At 49.8% G+C, this 15,513-nt stretch overlaps 1 protein-coding gene across 3 annotated transcripts in view; it reads left to right on the top strand.

Annotated features, from left to right (window-relative positions):
• The first annotated feature begins 2,726 nt into the window (after positions 1-2,726).
• Positions 2,727-15,513, top strand: part of LOC109385241 (ceroid-lipofuscinosis neuronal protein 6 homolog) — a 29,707-nt gene continuing 16,920 nt past the window's right edge. The window contains exons 1-4 of one of the 3 annotated variants that reach the window (XM_019647293.1): positions 2,727-2,953; positions 10,367-10,481; positions 13,928-14,026; positions 15,099-15,287. In XM_019647293.1, coding sequence (XP_019502838.1) covers positions 2,868-2,953; positions 10,367-10,481; positions 13,928-14,026; positions 15,099-15,287 — 489 coding nt within the window. In that variant the 5' untranslated portion in view covers positions 2,727-2,867. Of the gene's footprint in view, positions 2,954-10,366; positions 10,482-13,927; positions 14,027-15,098; positions 15,288-15,513 lie in introns of those variants that run through there. The other 2 variants (XM_019647291.1, XM_019647292.1) reach the window with 2 other exon arrangements.

Below are 15,513 nucleotides of genomic sequence, written 5' to 3'. Positions count from 1 at the left end.
TACTTTGTTCAACGTCCTACCCTCCAGAATTTCCGTGCAATGTGAGAGCTAATACAGATGGTGTTTTTAGAGTCCTGATGGGATGGGAAAGAGAGGGACTCATCCCACCAGGCTGGGGGAGTTTTCAACTTGTTCTTTCAGGATAGCCTGGCTCCCTGCCAGCCTGGTCTCCCCTCCACTCAAGAGTCAGCTGCTGGCTCCAGACAGGACGCAGATTTGTTGGTATTTAAGGGATTGGAGGATTAAATGGGCAAGAGAGGCCCCCTCCACACAGCCTCATCCTCTAATGGCTGGAAGCCCAGCCCTGGGTGTTATCAAATCCATGATTACATCATGGGTACCTCAGGCCCCTTCCTTTGGAGCCCAGCAGGCTTGTGATGCCAGCAGAGAATGAGAGATTGGGGTCAGCGCGGGAAGCCTCAATCCTTCTTCTCTGGTGTATACATAGATCAACCTGCAGATGGAAGATCAGATTCGCCCAAATTAAACCTGGGATACAGTCTGAGCATTGTCATTGGCTGACTTTGGGTGTGTCACCACTTCAGCTCAGGACATTGGTTTTCTCTGCTGCAAAACAGGGGCATCACAGGCTCTGCTTACGGCATGGTGAGAAGCCAATGAGAGAAAGAAACCTATAAAGCAAACATGCCCTTCAGTGGAGCAGAAGAGGCACGGCTGTTCTAGCAAGGGGCCTGGACAGCTAACTGTGGGCCCTGGGGTATGGCCCGTGGGGTACTGGAGCCCAGGATGAGGCTGATGGAAAATGACCAGACGCAGGCACCTTCCCCAACTGAGATAGGACAAGTGGGTTCTGATTAAAAGGACAAGGAATAAACCTAATAAAAGTGTCTTAAGAGAAAAGACAGGAAAGAAAATAGAATGGAAATAGGCATAGCTCAAACCCCTCACATCACAGAGGGAATATCAGGTCTGGGAACAGACTATTGTAGATAACAAACCCACCAGTGCCAGGCTCTGTGCTAAGTGCTTCGTGTGCATTACTTCATGTCATTATCACAACCCCAGTGCAGTAGGCTTCTCCTTGTCACAGGTAAGTACATTGAGGCTGAGAAGGGGTGAGCAATTTGCCCGTGTCACAGCTAGTTACAAGTAGTACCAGGACTGAAACCCAGGCTGTTGTCGGGCTTTGCCATTTGCCTCTCTTCTCACAGGGACACTGTCTTCCCAGGCAGTTCCTTAGATTCTGGTTGTCATCTATATTCCCTTGACACACAAGTCTGTCTGCCCAGGTCCCAAGTCTGGCCTAAGCTTTAATGTGCCACCTCCAGCTCTCAGATCTGGTCCAACAGTCTTCCTGACCCACCTCAAGATTAATGTGACCAAGGATGAATTCTCATTTACCCTAAACCTGCTTCCCACTTCCTCACTTCCCAAGGGGAGCCTCCGCCATCCACCCAGCTGCAGAAGCTGGCCACCACCAGAACTCTTCTCCTCACTCCTGACATTCAAGTCACAGCCACAGTACCTCCCACACAACTCGATGTCATCCACTCTCTCCTTCCCAGTCCGTGTCAGCAGTCCAGACCCCTCACTAGAATAACTGTGCTCCTGAAGCCCCACCTTCCAGTCTCCAGTCCTGCCTCTTCTCATTCACCCACGCTGTGGAGGAAAGGATCTAAAATGCAATACGATGGTGCCATGCCCCTGACCTATACTCTTGAACTGTTTCCCATTGTTCTCAGCATAAAGACGCTCCTCTGCACGGGTCCCTTCCCAGGGTCAACTCTGTTGCTCTTTCTCCCTGCGCTCTGCCGCTGTCCCTGAAATCGTTTCTGTTCCTCCAAACTCCTGCGTCTCTCTGGATGCCAGACCTCCTGCCTGGCTGTTCCCACTGCTTGGAAAAGTCATTCCCACCGCTGTGTGTGTCCTGTTGACTCCTGCTCAGACTTCATGTCAGCTCATAAGTCCAAAGTCACAACTAAGATGTCCATCTTCCAGAAGCCTTGTCTGACCCCACCCCCTCCGGTCTCGCCCCGCACAATACTCAGTACTTTCCCCATCACCACTCACCAAATCTACCCTCCTCCACCCCAGCTTAAGCCCAGCTCGGGCGGAGTTTATCCGTTCCTGCCCGCAGTGTGCCCGCACAGTTATTACATGTTCGAAAGGGAGAGAGGGAAAGTGACTTTTCCAAAGCCACCAAATCCAAGAGCGATAATGCCAGAGTTGCAAACTGCATCACCCCCATCCCACCCAACTTGGAAAGAATTTGCGGCTCCTCTGCGCGCTACCCTCTTATCCCACCGATTATTTAATTCCTAGCGTTGAGGGCCTCAGAGTTGACATAATAGGAAGCGACTTCTTCCTTCTGAGGAAGTTAGGACGTGAACCCCCAAGCCTTCCTGTTCCCAAGAACGAAGGAATCCCCGCCTCGCCTCCTCCCCAGGGGAGCATTTGGGTCAGGTTAGTCTTTTCCCAGGTCCCTACCGGACTCTAGACCATTAGCCGGGCTGGCTTCCGCCAGCTGAGGCAACGCTTCCCACCCCCCGAAATGCAGGCGACCCCAGCAAGTTCCAGCCCGCACAAGGCCACACGCGCTGCGCGCGCAGGCCTCCACCCCCGCTACTCACCCGGGACGCTGAGATCGCCGCGTCCCTCTTTCCCTTCACAGAGCGTGCCCCGCCTCCCTTGCTCCCCGGGTTCCTCTGTGTCACTCCCTCCTCGTCCCTCCTCCGCCAGCCCCGCCCCCGGGCCCCGTCTCCGCCCTCGCCTCAGGCTGAGCGCTCTCCAGCCGGCCCGCCCTAGTCCGCCCCCGCGCGTCGTATTTGTCGCCGCCGCCTGGCCAGCCGAGCCCTTCTGTGACTCGGGAAAGCAAAGCGGAGGGGCCAGCCAGCGGCAGGGCAGCCATGGAGGCAGCGGTGCGGAGGCGGCAGCACCCTGGAGCAGCGGGCGGCCAGGGCGCGCAGCCGGGCGCCTCCTTCCTGCAAGCCAGGTGGGAGCGCGCCGGCACCGCGCAGCGGCACCGCGAACCCCCATCCCCACGTGACCGTTGCGGACGGCCGTGGGCAGACCTTCTTGCTGCCGGGCCGGGGTGGGCTGGATGCTGCCTGCGGGGCCCGGCCTCCCCGCGCTACCTGTGCAGCTACTCCCTTGCCTGAGCCCCGCCTCCTGTTCAGTTCTCTTCCTGGGGGGGGGCCATGGGCCCAGTGAAGTTCAGCGCCCCCCGCGATGGGGTCAGCTCTAGGGCAGTCGCTCAGCTGGGAAGAACTCTCCAGGGGCCTTAAACAACCTCGGGGTGAGGGCTGCGGGCCCAGAGGACACCACCGCTCACTCGGGCCCACAACGCACCCGCAAGCCCGGACGCCACCTCCCAAGTTCTTGGGAGTCCCTCCAACCCTGAATAGGATTTGGATTCTGGTATTAATCAGGAGGCTCAGTCCTTGCCCCGGGAGCCCAAGAATGTGAGAATGTAAATGGAAGAGAGAGCAGCAGAAGTGTGGACGTTCCCTTGCAGACAGGGCTTTCCTCATGCGGTCTCGGTCTCTTCTCTCACCAAGGGGAAGACGGTATTGGTTGTTGTAGTTGGTACCAGGCGGGGCAGAGGAAAAAGCATGAAAGCCGCCTTTTAATCTTTCCCTCCTTTCTGCTTTCATCCTGTTTTACAGCCTAGAAACATCGTTGCGTTCACGGGCATTCATTAAGCATCTCTAGTGTGCCCAGCGCAGTGCCAGGCACTAAAGGGGTGGGCAAGATGAAGCCCGGAGGAGCTCACAGTCCGGAAGGAGCTGAGAGGTCATCTTGGAGGGCTTCATGGAGGAAGTGGCACTTGAGTCGCGTCTCAGAGGACTCCGTAGGTGACACAGGAAAGAAAGGCTGTTCCAGCGAGGAGAGAGTTTGGGGAAAGGCAAGAAGTGCGATGATGCTGGAGCTTTCTGGGAGTATTAGTGGCAGGAGGCTGCAGAATAATTGGGAAGGACCTTTAATGGCAGCAGGGCTGGGATTAGAGTGCAAAATTTAAGGAGACACTTTCGGGACAGGGTACAACCCTCAGAGTGCCTACTTAAGTGTTGGACCCTGTGTGCCTTATTTGCCTCACGCTAGTTCCTCCTTTAAGTGGCTGCAGCCTTTATTCTGTAGGTACAGAGGAGCCATGGAAAGTTTTTGAGCACTAGTGTGCTCAGAGGAAATTTTAGGAAGTTTGTAGTATGATTTGGGGTGCAGGGAGAAGTCTGAGAGGCTTGACTGAAGGCAGCTCTCCTGCTGCTGAGGGACAGCTCTGATCAGGATCCCTTTCAAGTTGGGAACCTGACTGCTCTGAACTGTAGTAGCCCAGTTAAAACTGTTGGTGGGTATCAGATATGGTCACCACTTTATCTCAGGTGTGGGGCTTCCATGTCCAGCATCTTACTCGTTTTGTGTGTGTGTGTGTGTTTTGTGTATGGGCAAACTGAGGTTCAGAGACGTTTCATCATTTGCTGGCAAGAGCCAGGGCCTAAACCCAGGCCTTCTAACTTCTGGTTTCTGCTCTTACTACACTTGGCTGCTAAGGAGTGATGTCTCTCTTTACTTCTGCGTGGGCCCCACCTCCCGTTCCCTTCTTTTCCTGGGGGCGCCCTAGGCCCAGTGAAGTTCAGTGTCCCGGTTAGGGGACCAGCTAGGATACTTCCTGGGGATGGTGTAAGGGGCTAGCTCTCTCCCAGCGTGTCTCTGCCCCCCCTCACTGGGAGCGTCTGGGCCCATTCTCAGTATCATTGCTGCTCTTGACAGTAGGTAGACTCATTCTGTCCATTTCTTAGGATGCTTGGATTTCCTCTGCTGCATCTGTGTTTTGCTTACATACCTCTAATGACAAGAGGCTCATTATCTTTCAAGGTAGTCCATTCCTGCTTTGTTGACTGTGTGTGTGTGTGTGTGTGTGTGTGTGTGTGTTATAATCAAAGTAATACATGCCCATGATTAAGTAGCACAGAAAGGCTTAGACCAGCGGTTCTCAACCTTCCTAATGCTGCGACCCCTCAATACAGTTCCTCATGTTGTGGTGACCTCCAACCATAAAATTATTTTCGTTGCTACTCTATAACTGTAATTTTGCTACTGTTATGAATCGTAATGTAAATATCTTTTTGTTTTCCGATGGTCTTAGGTGACCCCTGTGAAAGGGTAATTCGACCCCCAAAGGGGTCGTGACCCACAGATTGAGAACCATTGGCTTAGAGTGAAAAGCAGTGGTCCCCTGTTTTACTTCTTCTTGGCACCAGAGACAACCATGTTAGTGTCATTTAGCTGCTTCTACCCAAGTTAAATTCATATTTCTAAATAATAATAACAAACACCATCTAGCCATTTCTGTGGACCAGGCCCTGCTCTAAGTTTTTGCACATATTAATTCAACCACAACTCCTAAGGTAGGATCTACTATTATCCCCTATTTTACAGATGAGAACATTGGGGTCCAGGAGGTTAAGTAACTTGTTCAAGATCTGGTTAGTGCCAGAGCTCTGGGATATAAATCTAGGTAGTCTCCAAAGTCCACACCCTTGAAAGCTATGCTCAACTGCTATTGCTTGATTTATCAATTTTACCTCTAAGCTAATGTTTACCAATTGATGTCCTGTTATGATTTGGCTCACTCATCTTCACAAGATGGTGTTTTTATCACTATTTTTAGTTTTTCTCTTTGTATCTTTAGGGAATAGGCATATACCATTACAGCAGTACCTTGGTTTGCGAGCATAATTCGTTCCGGATACAAACTATTCGTATTGTCAGACATCGCTTGTATACCACGTTAAAATGTATTAGAAATGTTTGCTCGTCTTGCGGAACACTTGCAAACCAAGTTACTCTCAATCCACGATTTTAATGTATTTCTTTTTTGATACTGTAGGCAGTATCCTTTGATTACTTTTTTAAAGGAGAATATTAGTCCCCTACCCTAACCTTTAGCTGTCTACCCTTTTCCCCAACTCCTGTTATATGTAGTTTTACTTTCATGTTGTCAAGGTTGATAATATTTACCTACTGTTTTTTAACCATAATTAGCTTCAGTGTTTTGTCTGTGGATTGATTCTAAACTTTGAAAATCAATACACATATTTACATTACTTAAGCCATGTAATTACTGTTCTTTACAGAGCCAAGTAATGTTTTAAGAATTACATTTGCTTTCTTATATTGCTTCTGTTACGCCTGGAGTTTCTAATTGCCTTTCTTTTTTTCTCTTATTATTTGCCTTCATTTCCTCATTTTTCTTTTCAAACTTTGCATCACGTCAGGAGGTATTTCACCATTACATAGAACCAAAAATCAGTCCCTGTACAGTCCCCATTCATGGTCCCTGCTTGTCTTCACCATGGCTGAGACCTTTCCTTCTAAGCAGTCTTACAGATGGCTGCTGCCTGCTTTGAATATTTCAGCTGGATGGTATGCACTCCCCAACTGTTGTAGTATCTAGTTGCCCCATATGGTAGACTTGTAAAGCTGTGGAGGAGAGAAAAGGCCAGCCTTGTTTTGGGTTACCTGCCAGTGTGCTTTCACCATTGCTTGTAGCAGTCGTTTCTGATGATTGAGACCTAGAGCTGGCATAGGCTGGGGCATCAGTGTGTGAAGTCTGTGGAGTCAGCAACTTGGCACAAGCTTGAGGGTGTTCATTCCCAGGACAGGGACTCGGGGAGAGGATGCCTTCACCCTCCGTGATCTGCCTCCCATGGTCAGAGACCCAACAGGAGAAACCCAGTCAGATGCTGATCAGTCTTGATTCCCAAGTTGGGTGTCTTCCCTCTTTCCTGCCCCTTTTTTCCTGCTCAGCTAAGCCAGGCTGGACTAATGACAGGGATTCCCATGGCCTGAGGTGCCTCCTGAGGTGGAGGAGGAAATAGCTACTGAGCCCTAGTATGGTCACAGCTTCTAGAGACCCACACCTAATTGCTTTTCCAGGCTTTCAAAATCCTTTTATTCCATCTTTCTCTTTGCCCAGTTTGGAGGTTCCCGGAGCAAAACACGAGGGCTCTTATCTTCCTCCGTCCAAGCTCTTCAGGCTTGGAGGTTATCACTGTCCGCTTTTTGAGGCCTTGCCCTGATGGTCACTAAAGGGAAGGGGCAGGGTGGCACCTTTATGCCAGTCACTAGGCTCAGATCCCTGAGCAGTCCTTGCAGTTAGTTTCTGAATATTGACCCAACCTGAAGGCCCAGCCAGCCCCTCGCTTCTCTTCCTCCACCATGAACCAGGCATCTCAACTCCATGCAGTGCCTTTCTTAACGTCCACCTCGACTCCTTCAGTCCTGTCCTGCTGCTTTTCTGCCTGGTTAAAGTCACCCATCCATGCTTTGAGGCCCCCTTCCTTCTACATTTTTCATCGTGCCCCAGGCTGCACTGATCCCTCTCTAAGCTGATCTCCTCATATGCTGCATAGCTTATTATAATGATCAGAAACAGACTAGCAAGTGATTAACAACGGAAGTCTTAAATTCATATAGACCCAGGTTTAAATTTTATGATATTCAGGACTCCTGGGTTGCAAGTGACAGAAAGCCAGTGTGAACTGCAGCACCCACAGCAGAGGGGAATGCATTGGCTCACATGGCCAGACCACTGGCCTTTGAGATGCCTGGGACTGGGAATTTTTCTCCTCTTTTTCCTTGATTCGTTTAAGCAGGGCTACTGCTTAATTCTCACCTGGCTGTCCCTTGAAGCTGGAACCTTGGCCACAGGCAGCTCTAGGTTTGCGTCCTTTGTGCCCCAGCACAAAGAAAGGAGCTCTTTCTACCAACTCTAGTTAGGAAAGTCCCACTTGGTCTGGCCTGGGTCACTGGCCCTCCCTGTGGCTAAGGAAACATCATCTCTTCCTAGAAGAAGCAGGGGTGGGAAACAGGCTCCCCAAAGGAATCGCTGCTGCAGCTCCTTACCACAGGGATGACCTTGGCTAAGCACTTATCCCCTGTAGGCCTCAGTCTCCTCATCTTTAAAACAGGAGGTTAAAAGCCCTGCTTCCTGGTATTGTTATGAGGAGGAGATGAGATGGTGCTGGTGATGTTTTTAACATAGCACACGTCAGACTCTATCAGTGGTGAGGGGACAGAAAGACCTACCTGTCCTGGGAAAGGCCCACTCCATGTGTCTTGCCTGCAACCAGAGGATGATGAGATCCCCCAGGAGCTTGCCTTCTGGGTCGCAGGGTTGCTGTGCCAGCCCAGTGTAGACCATTCTTGAAATTGGCTGAAAAAGATTCCAAAAAGTCATGGAAGCAATAGCAGCCTTGACAGAGGAAAACCTCTGTGGTGCCTCTAAGCCAGGGGTCGGCAAACTGCGGCTGGCGAGCCACATGCGGCTCTTTGGGTACGTTCTAACTCAAAGGGTTGCCGACCCCTGGAAGAGCCAGTCTTGTCCCTCACAACAATTTAAAAGTTATTCAAGAGCCATAAATATATTTTTGCAAATAAGGAAAAGTTAAAGTAATATTATAAATGAAACTATGATAGTTTTTTCATTTTCAATTTTACTTCAGAGCCACATGTACGTACCCAAAGAGCCGCATGTGGCTCGTGAGCTGCCGTTTGCCGACCCCTGGCAGCTCTTCCGTCTCAAAAGTTTGCCGACCCCTGCTCTAAGCTAATGTTTGCCACTAAAAAGAACGAGTAACTGGTAATTGGGATTGTTTCAAATCAGCCAGAAATCACTGATCATAAACCAGGTCTGAGCTGAGAACTGTGGAGAATATGAATTTGTGTCACGTCACACAGCTCCTGTTCTTGGCACAAATGAGACAATAAAACTCACACCTCAAGCATCTTAGGAAGTAGTGGGTTGCTTGTCACTGGAGGTGTGCAAGTAGTGACAGGGATGCTGTGAAGAGAATTTGGACTCTGATGGGGAGATGGGTGAATTGAGAGAAACTTAAATGTCTCTCCTCTTCTTGAGGGTCTAGATAGGAGGGAAAACTCCAGCCCTGTGATGTCACGGCCAGGCTGGGAGATAGAGATGAAGCGTTTCCTGTAGTGGGACTGGTGGGACTTTGGGAAAAGCTTCATCAGGAGAGCCTTTCTGGAGGAGGTGGCTCTTGAACTTCAGCTCACCTGTGAAGAGCAGAAGGCTAACTGCTTTGCAGGAGGAACAGGCATCCAAAGATGTGTTGTCAGATGATGATGCACCACTCATGCCATGGCTCTCACATCAACTTGTCCCTGCTGGCTTCCTTCTTAAGTTTCTCTATGGATTGATGAGGAGAGGGACACCAGCAGCCCAATTCCTACCTCCTTATGGTTCAGGAACCAAGGGGGAGGGAGGCCCTATTCATTCCAGCCTATAGTCTATAAGGCAAATCTCAGTAGAGGGCTCATTGGTCCAGCTCAGGTCACATGCCCATCCTACAGACCAATCAGTGTGGACGCGACTCTGAGATAGAGTTTAAAAATATAAGCTCTGGGGCCCTCCAAGTGGCACATTGGTTAACAGTTGGCTTGGGACGCCAGCTCTGAGCAGCAGGGCCCCGGTTCGGATCCCACATATGAGGGCCAGTGACACTGCCCTCCACAGCTAACATGGTGAACAACAGCTCCACCTGGAGCTGGGCTGCTGTGAGTCACTGGTGACGGTGTAGGCTGCAGTGGGGCTACAGTGGGATGCCGTAAGCTACCATGAGCGGCCGGCAGCCAGCGAGAGCTGCCAAGAGCCGCCGTGAGCGGCCATCCAGTGACCAGTGACGGATCTGCCTCACCTGGGAAGAGCGCAATGATAATACCAACATGGGCCAGTGAAGCAACGTCCTCCACAACTAGACTGAAGAAAAAAAAAAAAAAAATATATATATATATATATATATATATATGTATGTATATATATGTTCTGAAGCTTAATCATTTAGGTTCACATATTTAGCTATCTAACTGGGCAAATTCCTTAATACCTTGGGCCTCAGTTTTTTCACTTATAAAATGGGGGTGATATTCAAACCTCAAATGGTTTCTGAAGATTAAAAGAGTGAAATGAGATAATATATGCAAACAGCCAGAATAGTTTCTGGATGTATTAAGTGCAATAAAGCTTAGCTGCTATCATCCATTATCTTGTTTCATGTTTTTCAGCCGCATTTACATCCTTTGCCCCATTTGATTTCCTCATCATTTTATAGGTGAGAAAACAATTGTTATACATGTTTGGCAGCTTCCTTCCTGAATCACAGAGAAGCTAAGGTCAGGGCAGCTGGCGTCCACTCCCAGGACACCTTCCCCTTGGCTGCAGGCCCAGACCCCAGTATTTCCTGCAAAATCTTTTCCTTAAAACTTAATCATGTGTGTTTCCTCCTGCCCCCTATCTCCCAGGCCTTTCTGTGCATCATTGCGGGAGGGGGAGAGAGTCCCATGGTTGGAGAGAAGAAGCACTGACCCCTCTTGTCTATTTCCTTCACAGGCACAGCTCTGTCAAGGCTGACGAGGCCACCGGCACAGCTCCCTTCCACCTTGACCTCTGGTTCTACTTCACCCTGCAGAACTGGGTTCTGGACTTTGGCCGCCCAATTGCCATGGTGAGTGTAAAGCTGTGGACAGAGCCCGGGCCAGCACTGAGGAGACTTAGTGTGAGTTGAATTAGCTGACTGACCTTAGACAAGTCACTTCCCCTCCTGGTAAACTGTGAGAATGGGCCTGAATGCTTTCTTATCCTTGGACTCTGTGACTATGGCCAGTAAGGCAACTGCCAGTAGGTGGGGGGTGTGGGGAGTGGGCGCTGAGGGGATCTGAATGTCATATTATGCTCTGACTCTCATGGGGGAATTGGTGGCTCTGAACAGTCATACTGTGCCCTGCCTATATCTTGCATCCAGGTTTAACCAAATCACCATGCCAGAGGGATGTGGGAAGGAAAGCAGGGCATCCCTGCCAGCCTTCCCCACAGCCTTGGGATGGTATTTATTCCTGGAGGCAAAGCGTATAGGCTGATTTTGGATATTATACATGACACTGAGCCTCAGGTAATTTTTAGTGCCATCTGGTAAGACCATCCCCTTTCCTCTAAGGTTGCTTCATGCATCAGGGTACAGTGGCGGCCTCCATGGAGGAGGCTAATACTGGAAGAGCACCAAAACCTCTTACTTGTGATAGAGAGGTAGGTAGGTAGGTAGGTAAGTAGGTAGATAACAGAATGTGAAAAAAATTGAGCGGGGTACCAAGTTGTTCATTTTTGTGTAGGAGTGGTAAAAATAACAATATCCACCACTGAAACTGACACCTGTACATGCTAGTGATAATGCAAATTAGCAAAGCCCTTTTGGAAAGCAGTTTGTCAAGGTGATAACTTGTCCCTAAAATAGTGCCTAGCACAATAAGTATCCAATACACTTTTATCGAATGAATAATAATAATAACAGTAAGGTAGAAATAGCAATTAATAGACATTGAGTGCTTACTCTGCTCTAAGCTCTTTACATTTTTAAACTTATTTAGTTTTCACAATAACACTATTATTAATCTCAGCTTTATAGATGAGAAAGACTTGCAGACACAGAGAGTAAGTAACTGCCTCAAGCTTACCCAGCTAGCAAGTGAAGGAGCCAGCATCTGCACCCAGGCAGTCTGGCCCTAGTGCCCACTCCCTTCCTAGCATGGATATATCCAGAACCCTGATATGTTCATCCCTCCTGACCCAGTAACACCCCTTCCAAGAATCTGCCCTGAAGGCTCAATCAGCAATAAGACAACAGCCTCTCTACCCAAAGATGTTCATTGCAGCATTGTTTACAGTAGCTAAAACTTGGAAGTGAGTTCAGGGTCCAGCAGTAGGGACTGGGTAAATCAACTTTGCTATCTCCAGTGTAGAGAATGTTACCTGGCCGTTAAGCAGGAATTATGGACACTAGAGAGCAACCTGGAATGTTTAAGGAGAAAAGTGCCTAAGTGGTATGCATACTCACCAATTGCAAGTCAGCAACAATCCTAATCTTGTATACATGGATCAAAGACAAAGGGATGAAGACAAGCTTTCCTGGCAGTGGAATGGGGAGGAGTTATGGTGGTTGCTGGTGCTCCCTTCTGCAGACATTTTGTAAGGTTTCCATGTTTGTTTAATGTAGGAGAAAGAAAAGGGACTGAGCCAAGAGTCAGGGCACCTGTTCAGGGTTTGTGTGACTACGGGCAAATCACTGTCATCCGGGCTTCCATTCTCTCATCTGTAAGAAGACTGGTGAACTAGCTGCTCTGAGCCCCATTCCAACGTGAAGGTCCCACATATTGGGAGACAAAAGAGCTGCCCATCGAACTGGTGCTCTGGGGATGGGGAGAAGAGGCCAGGAGCAGGCTTGTGGCTCGCCTCACTCACTAGGACTCAGACTCAAGTGGCCTAATGGGGTTTTCTGTTGGGCAAATCACTTCCCCATCCTGCCTATAGTTGCTGTGGCCACTGTAGCCCCAAGTGGGCTCATCGGGAGAATATACGTTTGAAAAGCTTGTGTATACACTGGTGCTTTTCAAATATATACACGATAGTCCCAAACTTCTAATAAATACAAAATAAAACCTTTTACCAGTTATAAAAGTAATATGTAGAAGTTGCAACGAGTCAGTTCATACTCAGGTATATAAAGAAATGAGACTCTCCCTTTCTAGGCCCACCCTTGACAGTTTGGGGCACATCCTTCCACTCCTTTCTCTACTCGCACAAACATACATACACATCTTTTTTCTTTTTCTAACCAAAATGAGATTTTATTTTATACCTTATTCTACAACATGCTTGTTTTACTTTATCACGGATCTCTCTTCATGTCAGTACATATAAGGTGTCATTTCCGTTAATGGCTACTTAACCTCTATAGTAAAGATGTATTGTAGTGTATTCAACTGTTTGGTTGAAAAGCTGGCGTATGTCTAGTATTTTGTTATCACAAAGAGTGTTTCAGCCACCATATATATCCTGCTATAGAAAAAGATACAGAAATACACACACATAATAAGAAAGAGAAAGAGAGAGAATGAGGTTCCTCTATCCTAGAAGTTGTAGTTCTGTAGATTAGTTTTATCCAATGTGGTATTTTTTTAATTAAAAGAGATAAAATTTAAAATTCTTGATGGAAATTTTTGGTTATTACACATATTTTCAATCAACAGATACTGGAAGTATAGTTTGGTGGTGTGTGTGTGTGTGTGTGTGTGTGTGTGTGTGTGTGAGAGAGAGAGAGAGAGAGAGAGAGAGAGAGAGAGAGAGAGAGAGAGAGAAATAGGGGTTTTCATGCCCCAGCAAGGCCAGGAGTCACTGCTATAGACCAGTAGGAGTGAGGGCATCCCAGAGGTAAGAACTGCCCTGGCCTGCCTCCTCTCTCAGGGAAGGCAGGGAAGGAAGAACTGAAGCTACTCTCTAGAACTCACTTATTTTCTCCTTTATTTCCTCTTGAGCAAGCTCTTAACAAACTGAGCCACTCAGCCGGCCCTCAGTTTCCTAATGTATACTCTCGACCTGACTTGGAAGCAGTGCATCTGCTCAGTGGACAAAGCGTTTTTCCACACCTGGGCCTAGTGGCCAGGAGAGCTTGTCATCGTCATAGGAGCAGGAGTGCCAGATCCCTAAGGGTCCATGTAGACCACATGGACCATATTTCTTATGTTACAGATGGGGAAACCAAGGCCTAGAGAGGGGGAGGACTTGTCCAGGGTCACCAAGAAAGTTGTTGGCACAACTGAGTCCCAAAGGAGCCTCCAACTACCAGGCCAGCGCCCAGGGACATTTATTTAGTACTCACTGGGAGAGGGGCACAGGGTCAGGCCTGGATTTGCATCTACTGTGTGCCTGGGGACAAGTTCTTTTACCTTGTCTGGGACTTAGTTTCTCTGTCCAGAGACACCTTCACCCTGTCGCTGCCGAGAGGATCCCGAGAGATCACAGAAAGAATTAAGAGTGTGTGAAGGAGGCGGGGGCTCCTCCCCCAGGGCCTTGTGGGGCTGCGCCTGCTGAACGCCATTCCTCCCTCCCCTTGCTCCCCAGCTGGTGTTCCCTCTCGAATGGTTTCCGCTCAACAAGCCCAGCGTGGGGGACTACTTCCACATGGCCTACAACATCATCACGCCCTTTCTCCTGCTCAAGGTACAGCCCCAGGCTCCCTGCTCTCCCTTCCAACCCTCATTCCTTCCTCCAGCCGGCAGGGAGCTGGTGCCAGGCTCTGCGAGTCCCCTGGATCAGGCTTTGATAGAGGGGTACAGCAGGAGTCTGGGGGCCTAAGAGAGGCAGGACTGCCTCTGGCTGGGAGGGATGGAGAAGGCCTCCCCAAGGAGGGGAGTGTGATTTGGGCCTCAGCCTGTTGTGCCAGGGGGGCAAAGTGGGAGAGGCATTCAGGAAGAAGGACCTGAAGACAAGGCCATGCTTGGGGACCATCATACATTTGGGGAGGTTGAGGCAGGAGTGGCTGGGTTGCCCCAGAAGAGGTCAGGGACCAGTTGGGAAGGCAGGTGGGGGCCAGGTGACAGGCATGGCAGCAATGGAGGGTGAACTCTAGCCTCTGGCCCCAAGAGCCCTGACTTTGACATGCACTGGGAACACACAGCTAGCCAGGGCTGCCAGCTTTGCAGTTTGCCAAATAAGGGCTCTTGAAATAACTATCACTATCTACTACCCCCATCATTTTGTTCTTAGAAAGATATTTCAAATCTCTAAAATTTGGAAATGTATCATCTCAGAATTCAGAGGCGTCTTCAGTGAAGTAATTTGGTTTCAGAAGCACCCGCCCCCATCCCTGTCATTTTCTTTGTGTTTGCCGTGAACCAATCTCTCAGAAATTGGAGGCGCTCTTCAGCAGGCCAGCCCAGCCACCCAGGGGCACAACGGGGGGCAGTGGGAGGGCTGAGCCAGGAGCCTCGGCGCCTGTGTTGAAGTCCTGGCATCACCTCCAGCAGGAGGCTTGTGTGTGACCTTGGGCAATGAGACAGCCCCTCTGAGTCTGTTTCCTTTCTGGCTGTTCCCCTGGCCCTGCTGGGTCACAGGGATCATGTGAACAGAGGCTCTGGAGGCTGGGCTGGCCCACTAGAGGGACTCACCAATTTGTGAGCGACTTTCCAGCTGGTGGCACCCATCCCACCCCGGGTGAAAGGGCGGGAGGCAGAGGGTGTCTCGCGTTGCGATGGAGGCCGGGTCACGCTGCGGGGCCTCCCTCTGACCTCAGCTCATCGAGCGGTCACCCCGCACCCTGCCGCGCTCCATGATCTATGTCAGCATCATCACCTTCATCATGGGCGCCAGCATCCACCTGGTGGGCGACTCAGTGAACCACCGCCTGCTCTTCAGCGGCTACCAGCACCACCTGTCTGTCCGTGAGAACCCCATCATCAAGAATCTCAAACCTGAGACGCTGGTGAGTCAGCCTCCCCCACATGTAAATCCTGCAGGCGCAGCCTGTCCTGAAGGCCAAAGAGATGCCCCAACCTATCCCTTTGCGTGACCTGCTGAAGGCAATCTGCTAGTGAGGACACTGCCCCCCCGCCAAGCTAGGACACTCATGTGTTATTAGTAAGTGGCATGTTAGGGGGCTCCCACCTGGGCCCCCTCCTACCGGAAGGCAGGGAACGAGGCAGTTGGGG

Source organism: Hipposideros armiger, unplaced genomic scaffold (genome assembly GCF_001890085.2).
Source record: "Hipposideros armiger isolate ML-2016 unplaced genomic scaffold, ASM189008v1 scaffold_110, whole genome shotgun sequence".
Classification (NCBI taxonomy): Eukaryota; Metazoa; Chordata; class Mammalia; order Chiroptera; family Hipposideridae; genus Hipposideros; species Hipposideros armiger.
This window is presented reverse-complemented; position numbering and strand designations above follow the sequence as displayed.